Raw genomic sequence first — 14,075 nt, 5'->3', positions numbered from 1 at the left:
CCTTTCCTCTCAGGGCCTACACTGTTAGGCATGCCATAATACACACCCATTCAAATGCCCTTCAGAGAGTCCTTAAAGGATGATGCCAGGCCACGGTGATGGTGCCTATAATTCCAGCTACCCAGGAGGCAGAAGTCTGAGAAAAAGTGAGAAGCCAGTCCTGCAATGACTGATGGGGAGTCCCTATCTCAAAAACAAACAGGCTGAGGGGCATGGTTCAAGTGGTAGAGCGCTTGCCTAGCATGATCAAGACTCTGTCTTCAATCTCCAGTATCACAAAAAAAATATATATAGGATGCTGAATGAGGGGTAAAAGTGCTATGGGCCTAAGTACAGACCTCAAATCCTTCTTCCCCAAAGAAGACCCCACAAGAGAACCATTTTCTGGGTTCTGTAGCTAATGCCAGAAGGAAGGGCCTGAGGGAAAAGGAGCCAGGCTCTGCAAAGGGCCTTCCCCTGCACCTGCCATCCTTCGGGAGGGAGAATGCAGAAAGCTGGGGCTCTGCCTTCAGCATTTACCATAGTGCTGACCACAGTGTCCCCTGTCCCCCATGGCCTTTGGACAAACCCTGAGAACTCTTGCAGGAACCAGAAGTGGAGTTATGTGTTTCAATGTGAATGCAAGCAGGGCCATGACTTTGGGACAAGTGTACAGTATCAAGGACTCTTCTGTGCAGTACATTGCACTGTGCAGTAAGGCAGCCTCCATAGGCAAATTGCAGTCCTCCCTCTAAGACAGCCACAAGGCCCACTGGCCCTTGTCCTGTGCCAGCCAGGCAGCAGCATCTATAACTTCCCCCCTGAGTCAGGGGGCTTTAGGGCAGGTGAATAACAAGCAGTATTGATTCCAGATGCTTCTCTGGCCTGAGGGTCTGACATGTTCATAGACACACCAAAGATATCCTGGGCAGGAAGCAAACACTTGCCAGGGTTCTTGGTTGGGAGGGGGTCACTCACCAGCATTGTTTTGCTGCTTGGTGTTTTTGATGTAGGCAGAGAACTTGGAGAAGATGTCAATACCTGCAGTGTTGGACTCTCGGTGTTTTGCAGCCAGTTTGGGGTACCTGGAAGGGAAGACCCAGTTCTGTGAAACAGGGAGTCTTGGAGCTACTGTAAGGACAAAGCTGTCTCCATCACAGCGAGCAACACTCTCTTTGCTAGCTGGTGGATCTACCCATCTTTTGGTTTCAAAGTCATCCTCTAGGAAGGGGGGCACTCAGACCTCACTCACAATAAAGGGAACTGGGAGGTAGTGAGGTGCTGGGAGTTGCTTGGGGCAAAAGAGTCTGTTGGGCAAAGAACCAGAATGCCTCACGGAGGGCTCAGGGTATATCCTCTTCCTGGGGCCACCAACAATGACGAACCAATGAAAAGATTCTAATAAAAACCTGTTAGGGTTTGCCTCTATCAGGTCAGGGCCCTGACACCCCTACCCTCAAAACTACCTGACTACTGCACAGGCAGCAAGGTGATGCCTGGAACCTTGACATTGAGGCCTCTTAACTATTCCTTCAAAGGAAGAATGTCCACCAAGGGTTCTGAGACATCCTTCTTTAACTTGTGTGCCAGTAATAAGATTCAGAACCTACCAGGCTCCATCAAGACAGTTTCACTTTGGAAGCCCAGCTCTTAAATGCCATGAACTGTGGCCTCTCATTCACTCTGCCATTTGCCCTCATAACCACAAAGCTGCTAGCCACAGTGGCTCATACCTCTAATCCCAGCTACTCAGGAGGTAGAGATTAGGAGGATCATGGTTCAAGGCTGTCCAGAGCAAAAATTAGTGAGATTCCCATCTAACAACAAGACAGGTGTGGTGGTTCACATAATAAATTCCAGCTACTTGAGAAGACAAGGTAGAAAGATCTTGGTCCAAGGCTGGCTCCAGGCAAAAATGAGAGTCCCTATCCAAAAAATGACTAAAGCAAGAAAGTTTAAAAAAGACTGGAACATAGCATCGCTCAAGTGGTAAAGAGCACAGGACCCTGTGTTAAAACGCCAGTACCACCTGAAAAAAAAAGTCACAGAGTCCTCAATGCCAGTTGATTCACCAGGAGGGGGCGCTGTGCATGGATTCTGCCTCCAGACCTGTTCCTCATTCTAACGCAAATTAATTCTCATGAAGCAAGTTTTCCTGAAATGGGGGGTAATCTGCCATGATGTGGGGGCTTAGTGTCATCCCTCCCTGCTCTGGCCTTCCTACATAGAATCTAGCATGCCATTAGAGCTGTTAGGCATAAATTATTGTAAGTACCAAGTGCTTTTTGTTTGTCCTCCATACTGTAATGACAACAGGCCTAGAAAATGCATTTCAGGGGACAAATGGCTTGTTTTGTTTTGCTCCATGTCACCATTTGATCAAAATCCCAATAATGTGAGTACACCTTCATAATTAGCCATGGACCAAACATGAACATGGTACCAGATCCAAGATGGACAGCAAAGGGTCCCATATTGGTGCGGCGGGGGAAGTTGTCATTCCACTTCCTAGGCACCATGATTCACCGAGACTTTACTGCAGAGCGTGTTGCGCCATTTGAAGTTTGTTCTTTGGGAAGTGTGTCCCCAAGATGTTAATCTCACAGCTTTCAGTGACCAGCCTTTAAGGCTGCCATACAGGATGTTATGTGCCTCCATATTTATACCTTATTTCAAACATGTCAAGGAAAAGGAAGGGGCTGCAAAGTACCTTCTGTTTCTCTCACAGGCTAGCAAACAGTGTTTCATTCACAGAAACACCTTTGAAATAGCAGTCTTATGGTCTGATAGCCATCAAAAAAAGGATTAATTTCCCAAACTCAAGGGTCAGCAATCCCTGTTTGTGTATGTGCCTCATGCTAACAATGGTTTTTACATTTTTAAGTGGTTGAAAAAATATCAAAAGAAGGGCACTATTTTGTGAAAATAATATGAAATTAAATTTCACCACGCCTAAGTTTTATTAGAACTCAGCCATACCCATCATTTACACATCAGCCACATCTGTAACTATAGCAGGGTTGCCTTAGACCCTGTATGGCCCACAAAGTCAAAAATATTTACCTTCTGTCTTTTTGACAGATATGTTTTCTGGCCCTGATCTAACTGGTGAAAATTTCTCTCCACCTTTTTTTAAGATATCTTATTTCAAATGCACTCATTTTAGATCTGCACCTAAACTTTATTCTGGGAAGTAAAGAAGTTGTCCTCTCACTAAAAACAAAATATTGGTTTTTTTTTTTTTAATAAATAAAGAATATTAACAGGGAAAAAAATTTAAGAAAAGAATGCAGATGGTAAGCGCTCTGACTGGCTTAGAGTTCCCAACTGGCTTCTCACTGACCAAGCACAGGTCACTGTGCTCCAAACAAAAGGACCACAAACAATTAAACTGACATGCATCAAGCCTGTGCCTGGCTCGGAGATACACTAGAGAAAAAGTGACACAGTCCTGATGCAGTGATACCTGCTGGTTCTGGGTTCTCTCCTGATAGTGAGTGTTAACCCTCCTTTTCTTAATGAGCTGGGAAGTGGAAGTACTTCTTCCCTCTCCTCTGTTATTCCTGCTTTCCCACTTCATCAAGTCCTTCCTCCAGAAGCAGGCTAATGCTTCTGACTTTCTGACCCTCGACTGTGTGCCTCTTTGTCTTATCTATGCTACTGAAGCAGAAGATCCTCACAGGGGTCTAGCTTTATTCATCAAAAGTCATCCCTTAGGATCTGTGATTTAAACACCTAGGTTGCCAATTGTCCTTGTGACTGCACTTGGAAAACAGCCACAAAACAAACACTGGCTCTCTGTTTTACTCTTTAAGCTACACTTAGTGAACTCTGACTGCATGTCAGGAACTGGGCTAAGCAGTCAAACCTTCTATAGTAGCTCTTTAAGATCAACATTAATGATTTATAGTTTCAGGATTAAGGATTAAGAGGTTTTATGTAATTCCCCTGAGGCAGAGTCTGCTTAGACTCACTAGGTAGTCATGTGCCTCTCCCTCTCAGTTACTCTAGGGTCATGTGATGGATTTGGGCCAATGGAATCCTAAAGGGGACATATCCCCATCATGGCCCTGACCCTTAAAGACTTTTCATATCCTAGTGAGGTGGCTCACTCCTGTAATCCTAACCACTTGGAGGCTGAGATTTTGCCACCAGCCCAGGCAAAAACTTTGTGAGACCTCATCTCAATCACTGGCATTGTGCGGTAACATGCACCTGTCACCCTAGCTATGAAGAAAGCATAAATGGAAGGATGGTGGTACAGGCTAGCCTGAACAAAAAAAACGAGACCTTATCTCAAAAATAACCAGAACAGAAAAGGATGGTGGTATGGCTGAAGTGGTAAAGCACCTACCTAGCAAGCACAAAGCCCTGAGCTCAAACCTTCGTATCACAAACAACAAAAAAACCAAAAACGCTTTGCATGATCCCTCTCTTCTGAATCAGTCTTGGGTGGGCATGATTTTCAAAATCCACAAGATGAAAAAGGACCATACTACCCACTCAGGCTTTGCTTAAGTGGGAAATAAACCTGTGTTTTGTTAGCCACTGAGATGTTGTAGCTCATTTGTTATTGTAGCAGAGCACCACCTGGTGGTATGGACGTGAACTCAAGCACTCTGATTCCAAAGCCTACAATTCTGAGTCATCTGGTGGGAGATACAGAGGCTGTTCCTCTACCTCCCAAAGGATTAGAAGAACATTCTTGATTCTTAAAAGATATATACCATTATATATCTTAAAATAATGAATTCGCAGTATCTTTTGACACTGTTCACAGTGTTCTGAACCCTGTTAACATTTGGTGCATGCTTGCTAGTGGACTGACTAAATGGCATATCATGTAATGAGACAGTTTTAGTTTAGCTTCTTGAGTGTTATCCCACCATCTATGCACTAAGATTATTTTAAACAGCAGTCAGATCTGGAGAACACTTTGAGGAACTCATCGAATACAGAACAAGGGATCTTGGAGACTGTGTAGTGTCACCTCTTCATTTTGGAGATGAGAAACAAGAAGGCCTAGGAGGGATAAGCAACGTCACACAACAAGGTCTATAACTGTAGAGAGGTGGTCAGAGTTAGGTCTCCTGGCTCTTAGTTCTGAGTCTTAGCAACTGTGGCCATTGCATGGAGATGATAAGCAAGGCCCAGCACGTCTTGACAGTCATTCCACACAAATTGCAACACTTCTTTGTTGAGTATTAACTGGATCAGTACACAGAAGGGGAGGGATGGGATGTTAGTCTCATTTAGAAAATGCTTGAGACTTCCTGGATTCCTCATTTTGACACCAAATGCTCTGTGGAATCAAATGTGATTTTTAAAAATGTTGGGAGTGTTTGTATGTGGTTTTCTCCTTTAGAAAATAAATCTAAGGGGAAAAAGGCTCCCACAATATTTTGGCTCTCTGGCAGTTTTTACAAACAGTGGTGTGATGAGAAACACATGGCATGGCAGTCGGGCGAGCAGTTATGGGGGCTTTGTTGCCCCCTGGAGAACCAGAAAGCCAGGCTGCACTGCTCTGGGAGCCTTGGAACATGGGTCACCCCATCTCCCTGTCTGTTCAGTGGGGAAGTCAACCAAGGGTGGTGGCTGTGGACACTCCAGTAGGTTGCCTGGCATGGAGCTGGGGCACTGGCTTGGTAACATTTACTGGGAGGAATCTGTAGCACCTGCCCCTGTCTGATGGGCACAAAGGTGTCTAAGGACACTCCTGGTGTCCGGGATGTTTGATGGTCTTGCTATGAGGGGCCCTGCCTTAGCAGTCTTCTGGAGATGTGCTTTTAATAGTTTTGAGGTTCTACTACCTGGACTTACGGATTTCCAGGTTGCTAACATGGCAGAGATGCACTTTATGAGACCTCCTATGTTTACCTGCAGTCTAGAAAAGGAGTTGGACCACAAGCAGTGGAGCTCAGGACAGATAATGTGGGTGGACAGGGAGAAGAGGAGGGAATGACCATATCCAACTTCAGCTAGCCCTACGTAGCCCATGGAAAGAGTGAAATCTGGTGAAAAGATGATGAATTTGATAATGACCCTTTCACAGAGGATATACTCAACAACACATGGGACACGCAACCCCATGAGTCTCCGAATCCCCTTGGTCCCATTGTAAAAGTAGTTTGGGGATGCCCCAATTAGAAACACATCCTAGGAAAGGCATAGCCATATTTGAGGAGGAGGGGAGGTTGGCTAAAGTGAGTGTGAAGAAATGGGACAAGAAGAGTCTTGGGGTCGTCTTTTCCCATAGGAAAACTGAGGCCAAGAGCAGAGAAGGGACAGGCCAAGAGGTCAAAGCACGTCATTGGCAGAGTGAGGAGAGAGCCACAGTTCCACACTGTCCATTCACTGGCCTGGCAAATACTATGTGGGACACTCTGCTCCTTACTCTTTATTATTATTATTTTTTTTAGATAATTAGCAATAGTTTTTTTTTTAATTTTTATTTTATTCATATGTGCATACATTGTTTGGGTCATTTCTCTCCACTTCCCCCCATCCCTTCCCTTACCTCCCCCCGCTCCCTCCCTTATCCCCACTTACCCCTCGCTACTGGGCAGAAACTATTTTGCCCTTGTCTCTAATTTTGTTGAAGAGAGAGTATAAGCAATAACAGGAAGGACCAAGGGTTTTTGCTAGTTGAGATAAGGATAGCTATACAGGGAGTTGACTCGCATTGCTTTCCTGTGCATGTGTGTTACCTTCTAAGTTAATTCTTCTCCAACTAACCTTTTCTCTAGTTCCTGGTCCCCTTCTCCTATTGGCCTCAGTTGTTTTAAAGTATCTGCTTAAATGTCCCTTCCCTCCCTAATGAGTAGGTGGAAGCAGACATTCCTGAATGGGACAACTACTCCTAAGAAAAGTGTCTTCACCATGGACTTTCCTCTCTGGGTCTCCCAGGCAGAATCTAAACTCTACTGAGTTATGGAAAACAGCATTTAATTTTTGATGTGGGATTTTTGAACCAGTGTTAAAACCAACCAGGTCAAGTTCAAGAGGAGAGGGAAGGAGTCAGCCCCATCAGTGCCCTTTTGCTCAAGTGGCTGGCTATTGTCCTGGTCTGAGACATGTGGCCTCTAGTGGTGGCTGGGCTGGGTTTGATTTAAGTAATACCCTCATCTTGAGTCTACACTCAGCTTCCAATGGACTTGTGGCAGCTTGCCACTCTCGGTGTGAAAATGAACTGTCCCAATATGGATGACGAAGAATACTTTTAAGGAGGGAAGTGTGAAATTGCTTAGGGCAATTTTAGGGAGCTTGACTTTCTTAACAGTAATTCACTATTTGTGGAACCTTGGGCAAATTACTTAATCTTGTCATGCCCTGACTATAAAATGAGAAGTACAGTATCCACCTTCCAGTGTTGTAAGGATGACATGAGTCTTATCAGCCAAGATCTGTGAACATTGCCTGATACAATAGTGAGAACTGTATGTGTTGACAAATAAAATTTGAAATTAATGCAAGTTGGTGATTTTTAGCCATTAAACTCCATTTATTTTTATAAGCCAAATAAGTCCTGAATCCATCCTATTCCTCTCTCCCATTTTACTGCCACTGCTTTGGCCCAGCCTTCTTTCTGTCTTGCCTGGATTGCCAGCAATTGATTCCTTCCAACTGATTTCTGAACCTCCAGCTTTACTGTCCTCTATGCTATTTACCTCTTTCTGCCCCCAAAGGAAGCCTTAAACCAACTCTTCAGTTCCATTTTTATAACATTTCAGTGGATACCTTATAGCTTGAAGTCTATGTCTTGCTCTATATGTAATATTATTTTTCTAGTTTAAAAAAATGAATGATTGCTTTAACCCCTTAATGCAGTGTTCTATAAAGAATAATTCTGGCCTGTGGCAACTCTTCGAATCCATCCCTCTCCTCCTTACCCTTCCCTCAGTTGCAGCTCATCTACCCAACAAGAACTCACAGCCCTTGTTCTGAGCCCTCCCTACTTGATTTCGGAAGAGGAACTGCTTATAGATTTTTTTTTTATTTTATCTGTTTAATTGTAGTTGGGTCATATTTTGACTCCTGGTGTGGTTTCAGTCACTGGTGACCCTTTCCTGGCTCGCAATTGCCTCAGCCTTTCTGCTCTTGTTTTGAAATGAAGGAGCCATTGCCTCACTTTGAGGTCTTCTAGGCAAAGTGAACTGGGGTAAGGGGAACATAACAGGCAAGTGAGGGACAGTGACCTTCCCAGGACTCCCAAATTTGCTTTTTTATTGAAGAGACCAACTAGCTCCCCTTCACAGGTTATACCTACTTTCAGGGGATTTAGGGGAACTGTTTTGAGATTTGCAGTCCTTTGGGGATCCTGTGTTCAAACAGGGCTCCATTCTCTGGATTGAGGAGACGCCTGTAGATTAACCCCCCACCTTTCATTAGCTCCAGAAAGAAATAGTTCATTACTTTTCAGGAGTCAAGGTCTCCTCCAGGAACTCTTCAATCTTATTGACATCTGTCTTCACGTCCCCATTGAAGGTCAAGAAGGGCGGATGGGTGCCAGGAGCAAGGTTGTGTAGATCAGCTGGCTTTCTGCAGAGAGAGAAAGATTCAGGTGTTGGCTCAGAGAACAAGAAACTCGGGAAACCTAAGATTTATTGTAACTTAGACTCTCTGTATCATCCAACCTGACTGTCAGCTAAAACAGATTTATGATGTGGCTTGCAGGGCAGGAGGAGGCTGGAGAGAGTTCTGAAGGCATGTGGTGTGACAGAAAATTCATCCAGTGGAAGTCCGTGGGAGAGGAAGCAGGCAAGAAGGAGTCTGGCATTATGAGGAAAATGGAGAGAATCATGGGTGACCACCTAAATTAACTCGCAGCTTTAATTACACAGGATAGAGGTTGGGCTCTGTTTTCTAAGGCTCCTTCACTCATTAGTCTAACATAAATACACCGTACATAATACCAAACTTTAAAAATTAAGAAGTCAGATCATACTTTTATCCTAAGAAATAACTTCAAATATGAAAACAATTGGAATTTGGGCCATTTGTTCAAGTTAGAGTAACCCTATTCTGAGAAACCTACATTCGAATATCTAATAATTAACCTCTAACATTGGCCAATCTTTTGCCAGGCTCAACAGAACACTTTTTCTAGCTTTAAACAGCACTTGATATGGCCTTTGGCTATTCAAGGAAATTATTAGGTTGAAAACAAAACTATTAAACGAAGATGATGTATTCAAAAAAGTTTTTATTGCCAAGTTTCTAACATAGACACACTCTACAGGTTCTGGTGAAAACTCATGGATTTATGTCTGACTGGCTCAAGTTCAATATTATTGTCCAACATACATTGGATAACCATGACCAAGGATTCTGCATAGAGAACCTACTATTACTAGTAGTAAGATATCTAAACGAAAGCCTTAAAGTTCGAGATCTAGGAAGGGACCTAGAACTATGTCTGATATAGAGGCAGTTCTCATCCAGTAGGTATTTTGATGGCTATATAAATAAAATATACATTTTAACTTAAAAAGGATTGATATTTAATGCAAAATTTGCATCAAAAGTTGGTTTGAAGTTGATAAAAATTTCAATCTAACCACAAAAACTTTTTGTTGCTAGTTTGTTGCTGTGGTACTGGTCTTGAACGGAGAGCAAGTGCTCTTCTATGGAGCTATATTCTTAGCCCAAGCTTTTGGCTTTCAGTTGAATGTGAAGAGAACTAGCAGACAACTATACTGTCGGTATGTTGGTACTCTACCATAGTCTGCCTTTTATAGATTTTTAGTTTTTAACTTAATTCAAGCACACACTATTATTCTTTAAATGTGACTATAGTGATTGTGATTTTACTAGAAAGTAGTTATTTTTCTTGAAATATTAAAAAAAATCGGTTGAACATATGTAATTTTGAAAATCTCCTACGAGTCAGAAATGGTACCTATTTAAAAAAAAATTTGACAGTACTTAATTGTTATCACAGGTTATAAATAGTTCATTTTTGAAGTAACTATCTTTTGTTTTCTAATGGGACCCAATGAAATATAACATTTGTTTTATGAAAGTTATTTCCTTTTATAGTAATCTTTGCTGGTATCAGTAGGCTTTTTTAGGTGAAGCATAGGTAGCCAATTCAGTCCCTAAGAAGAGAGAAATCCTCTTGATGTGTCTGTAGGATTCTGGGTCAGCCACTAAAAAAAGTCTAAGACAACCAAAGCAGTGATGCATTAACACTGCCCCCCCCCCCAAGAGAAGATATCAAAGTCCCCACTTATCCTGATGAGAAGGCACAGATGTTGAAAAGAACGAAAATATGGAACAGAACACCCATCCGATCAAATGATTGAGCTTTCTGTGCTCAGCCACAGCTATGCCAAGTGTGGTCCTGTTTTGAACTGGGCAGTGAACTGACCACCTGCAGGAGGGACTTCAGCAACCACAGTAAAAGAAATGTGCTTGTCATGGGCTTTGTTAATGTCGATGGTGTGCTTCTGTGATTTCTCCCACCAGGCAGTCAAATGCAAGAGCAAGGATGGAGCGAAGGGAAGGGAAGCTGTTCTAAGGAATGAAGAAGGAAAAGAAGGATTATGGTGGATAGGGCTGGAACACATCCTCTCTCTGAGCATGCAATGCTTTTTGTGGGTGTTGGAGTGGAAAATATTTGATGGAGGAACTGTAAAAAAGTCAACAAAGGGGTAGAGGTGTCTGTAATGAAACAAATTCCAGGCGTAATCAGTTGGGGAGGGGACGAAAAGAATTTCAATTAAGGTGCTACTCCCCTGTCACTCCCAACATGCAGGCTTTCCACCTGAATTCTGTGGCACTTGGAACCCAGACAACTGAGACAGAAAGTGTTTTCAAAATCTAATTTACTGAGTGCCTGTGTTTACTTTGTGTGTGCCCCTCCTTTCACACAATGAAAGAACATTCTTTACTCGCTCCTCCCATGTTTTAGCGCTGACGGTGGCAGCAGTGCCTCGTCATGCCAATTTTATTTTTCAGTAGTTACCTCTCTGTGGCTTAAAGGTAGAGAAATTTATTGTGGTGTTGGTTTTATTCCTGGGACAGTAGGGTACAATGGCCCTGCTGCTTTTGACTGTTAAAGCTCAACTTCAGCCATTGCCAGTGGGGTGCAGGCCAGTAGTCTCTCTCTCTCTAGACCTCCTTCACCATTTAGAATTGAAATTATAAATTATATATTGCCAAGTCTGATTTATAAATTATTTAATCTGATTCAGCTTTCTTTTCCTAACTGAATTGTCTGCCAGCTCCATGAGGGCAGGGATAATGCTAAGAACAGTCGACAGATAAAGAATTTGTGATAAACCAGGTATACCATGAATACAAATGCTGTACATGCCTTCTTCACTAAAAAATATGCCTATTAATTAAGAAGGCATTTTTTTTAACTTAGTTGTATAAGTGAGAAAACTGAGGCTCAGAAAAGCTCATGGTTACTCTGCCAATAAATGGTGGTGCCAGGATTAGAAATACATTTTCTTAGAAGTCAAGGTGTATATGTTTTATAGGCAGTAAGAATTCTTCCGGATCTATAAAACTGGAGTGGTGCTACTCTCCTGGCCTACCTCTGAGGGTGCTGGCTTGACCAGATGCCATGACACGGAAGAGAACCAAAGCACTGAAAGAATGCTGAGCACACAGGTCCACTCCTACTGACTTCTGAGTCTCCATCAAATGAAGCTATTATTTCAAAACTGTGTGAAAGTTTCTTGCTCTTTTCAGTTGCCATAGATGGTAACTGCACGGTAGATGCATATTCATTCATTTGACAGATACTAGTTGAGGGTCTGTAAAAGGCTAGTTGCTATAAAGGATACAAAGAAACTTAAAACCTAGTCCTGGCCTCTGCTTGAGGAGGTCTCATTTGAAAGACAACACAAACGCCATAACTGATATGCTTTGAAGAACATAAGCAAGAGCACTAAGACTTTGGTAGCAGTAACTCCAATTTCTAGTTGGGCACCATGGGCAAATCATCTAAGAGTGTCTATCTAGTCCCTTAAATAAACTGGAGAAATAATGCCTCTTTTATAGGGTTCAATATTATGTGATTTTTTTTATGGGGAAGCACTCAGTTGTACAGCCTTAGGATTGTAGATATCATAACAGGGTGAAATGCTAAATTATGGCCCAAGGCAGTCCAGACAGTAGGTACTAGGTGAGTTTGGAGGGAAGCATTTCTGAGAGTGGTGGGGTGGGGAGGCCTCACAGAGGAGATGGGACTGAGGTTGAACTTAGAAGGCTGGGCATAGGTCTGTGGTGATTAGGAAGAGAGAGGTAACTAGATAGAGGAAGCACCCTAGCCAATGACTGCAGTCTATAAGGAACAAGAGCAGTAGAAGGTAGGCTAGCCTGACAGTAAACAGTCACAATGAGAGGTATTGGGAGACAGTGCTGGGAAGAAGCAAAGAAAGAATAAAAAAGGCTTCAGATGTGTTCATTCTATGGGCAATGAAAAGGGACAGGAGTTTTCTGGGCAGGGGGTACCTGATTAAAGCACTATATAAATGGGGAGAAAGGGGGAAGAAGGGGAGGAGTGAGAGGAAAAGGGGGGGAGGGTAGAGAGAGACCAGGCCGGGGGTGGGGGAGAGAGACAGAGAGAGAGAGAGAGAGAGAGAGAGAGAGAAAGGATGAAGACCAATTTGAAGAACTTAGTAATAGTTACACTGGCAGTGGTGAGACCTGAGCCAGGTATGGGCTTTGAGAATGGAAAAGAGAGTATGGTGGTAAAAGATGGTGTCATGGAAGAATCTGCTGGACTTGGCTCCTAATGGAAGTGACAAGAGAAGGGAGCTGGAATGTTTCAGTGCCTAGAAAATGGATGAACAAGGAAGTCATGAGAACCCATTTCAAAAGAAAAAGAAACAACTGCAGACATGGATTTTACAATGATGTACATTATCCAAGTGGAATTATCAAGATTGCAGGGCTCTGGGTATAGAATAATTCACAGAAGGATGACAGGGAGACTATGCCAAACTTACCAGGAAAGAGAGTGGAGAAGATAAATTTTCAGATAGTGATCCAGGCAGAAGAGAGGAACCCACATATTTTATAGGGATGATGGTACCCAATGCTTGTAGTAGCCATTAAACTGTACTTTAAAAACAGAACTAGGACCTCTCCATTCAGAACTCACACTAAGGATTTGAAAGATGGGAACATAGCATGGGGGAATTGTCTGGAGTCCCCTGAAGATTTGAACTGTTACCCCTGAAATCCTACCAGGGTCCGATAGGTGATGGCTCTTGCACTACTGGAATGGTGGCTGTGCCCATCTTTGTACCAGACCCTACTGGTTGCATGGCCAATGGCCATTCCTGCCTTCTTTCTTGCTAATCAAACCCTGTTAATCAGGCAATGCAGTGCTCAGCCCTGAGGAGGACTTGGCTTTTGCAGTCTCTCTCCAGGGATGGGCCCTGGAACACAGTTCTGGACAATGAGGAAGAAGTAGGAGGCTGCTGGGAGCCAGGGGAAGTGTTTGATCTCACTCATTGAAGGTTCTCTGTTTTTTTGTTTTTGTTTTTGAAGCTAAACATATTCCTTGTGAATACCATGTCCTTTACCTTTTCAGATCCACAGTGGTGACATTGAACACAACTCCTTTCAGCCAAAGGATCATAAAGAGACGCTGAGAGAAAGGACAGTTGCCAATGCTTTCCCCGTCGATTCCAGCCTGGAAAGAAGAGAAGTAGAGGCCTGAATTGGTGCACGCCCACTAGAGAGAAGAAACATAGGAGTATCACACACAAACCCCAGTCAGAGGAGAACCATGTCCCGGCCTAATTTCAAAGCCGATAGCCCTGTTTTTCATCTTTGTTTTCCTAAAGCAGGGCAATGCATGGATAGGCTCAATAAATACTTGCTGAACTGGCCTTGAATTTCTAGCATGGAGATTTTCTTAAATTGCGTGTACTCCTGAAACCATAGAACCTGGCATGTCAGGGTAAAGAGGGGACCTCCAACCTCACAGTTTGATGCAAATCATACTGTAACATCAACTTCTATACCCCACGTAGTTGTCTAATTGATACTTGAATATCTCCATTGGCTATGTCTCTCAAAATAGCTTTTCTGGGGCGTGTTCTAAACAATTGGAAATGCTTTCCTTTGGATGT

General features: G+C 43.1%; 1 protein-coding gene across 3 annotated transcripts in view; it reads right to left on the bottom strand.

The window, feature by feature from the left end:
- Clic5 (chloride intracellular channel 5) overlaps window positions 1-14,075 on the bottom strand; it is a 157,707-nt gene that overhangs the window by 38,604 nt on the left and 105,028 nt on the right. For all 3 annotated transcript variants that reach the window (XM_074082010.1, XM_074082009.1, XM_020184841.2), the window contains 3 exons: window positions 13,524-13,633; window positions 8,392-8,517; window positions 958-1,064 (listed from right to left, as the gene is read on the bottom strand). In XM_074082010.1, coding sequence (XP_073938111.1) covers window positions 958-1,064; window positions 8,392-8,517; window positions 13,524-13,633 — 343 coding nt within the window. The remainder of the gene's footprint in view (window positions 1-957; window positions 1,065-8,391; window positions 8,518-13,523; window positions 13,634-14,075) is intronic.

The sequence above is a fragment of the Castor canadensis genome, chromosome 8 (assembly GCF_047511655.1).
Source record: "Castor canadensis chromosome 8, mCasCan1.hap1v2, whole genome shotgun sequence".
In the NCBI taxonomy this organism is placed as follows: Eukaryota; Metazoa; Chordata; class Mammalia; order Rodentia; family Castoridae; genus Castor; species Castor canadensis.
This window is presented reverse-complemented; position numbering and strand designations above follow the sequence as displayed.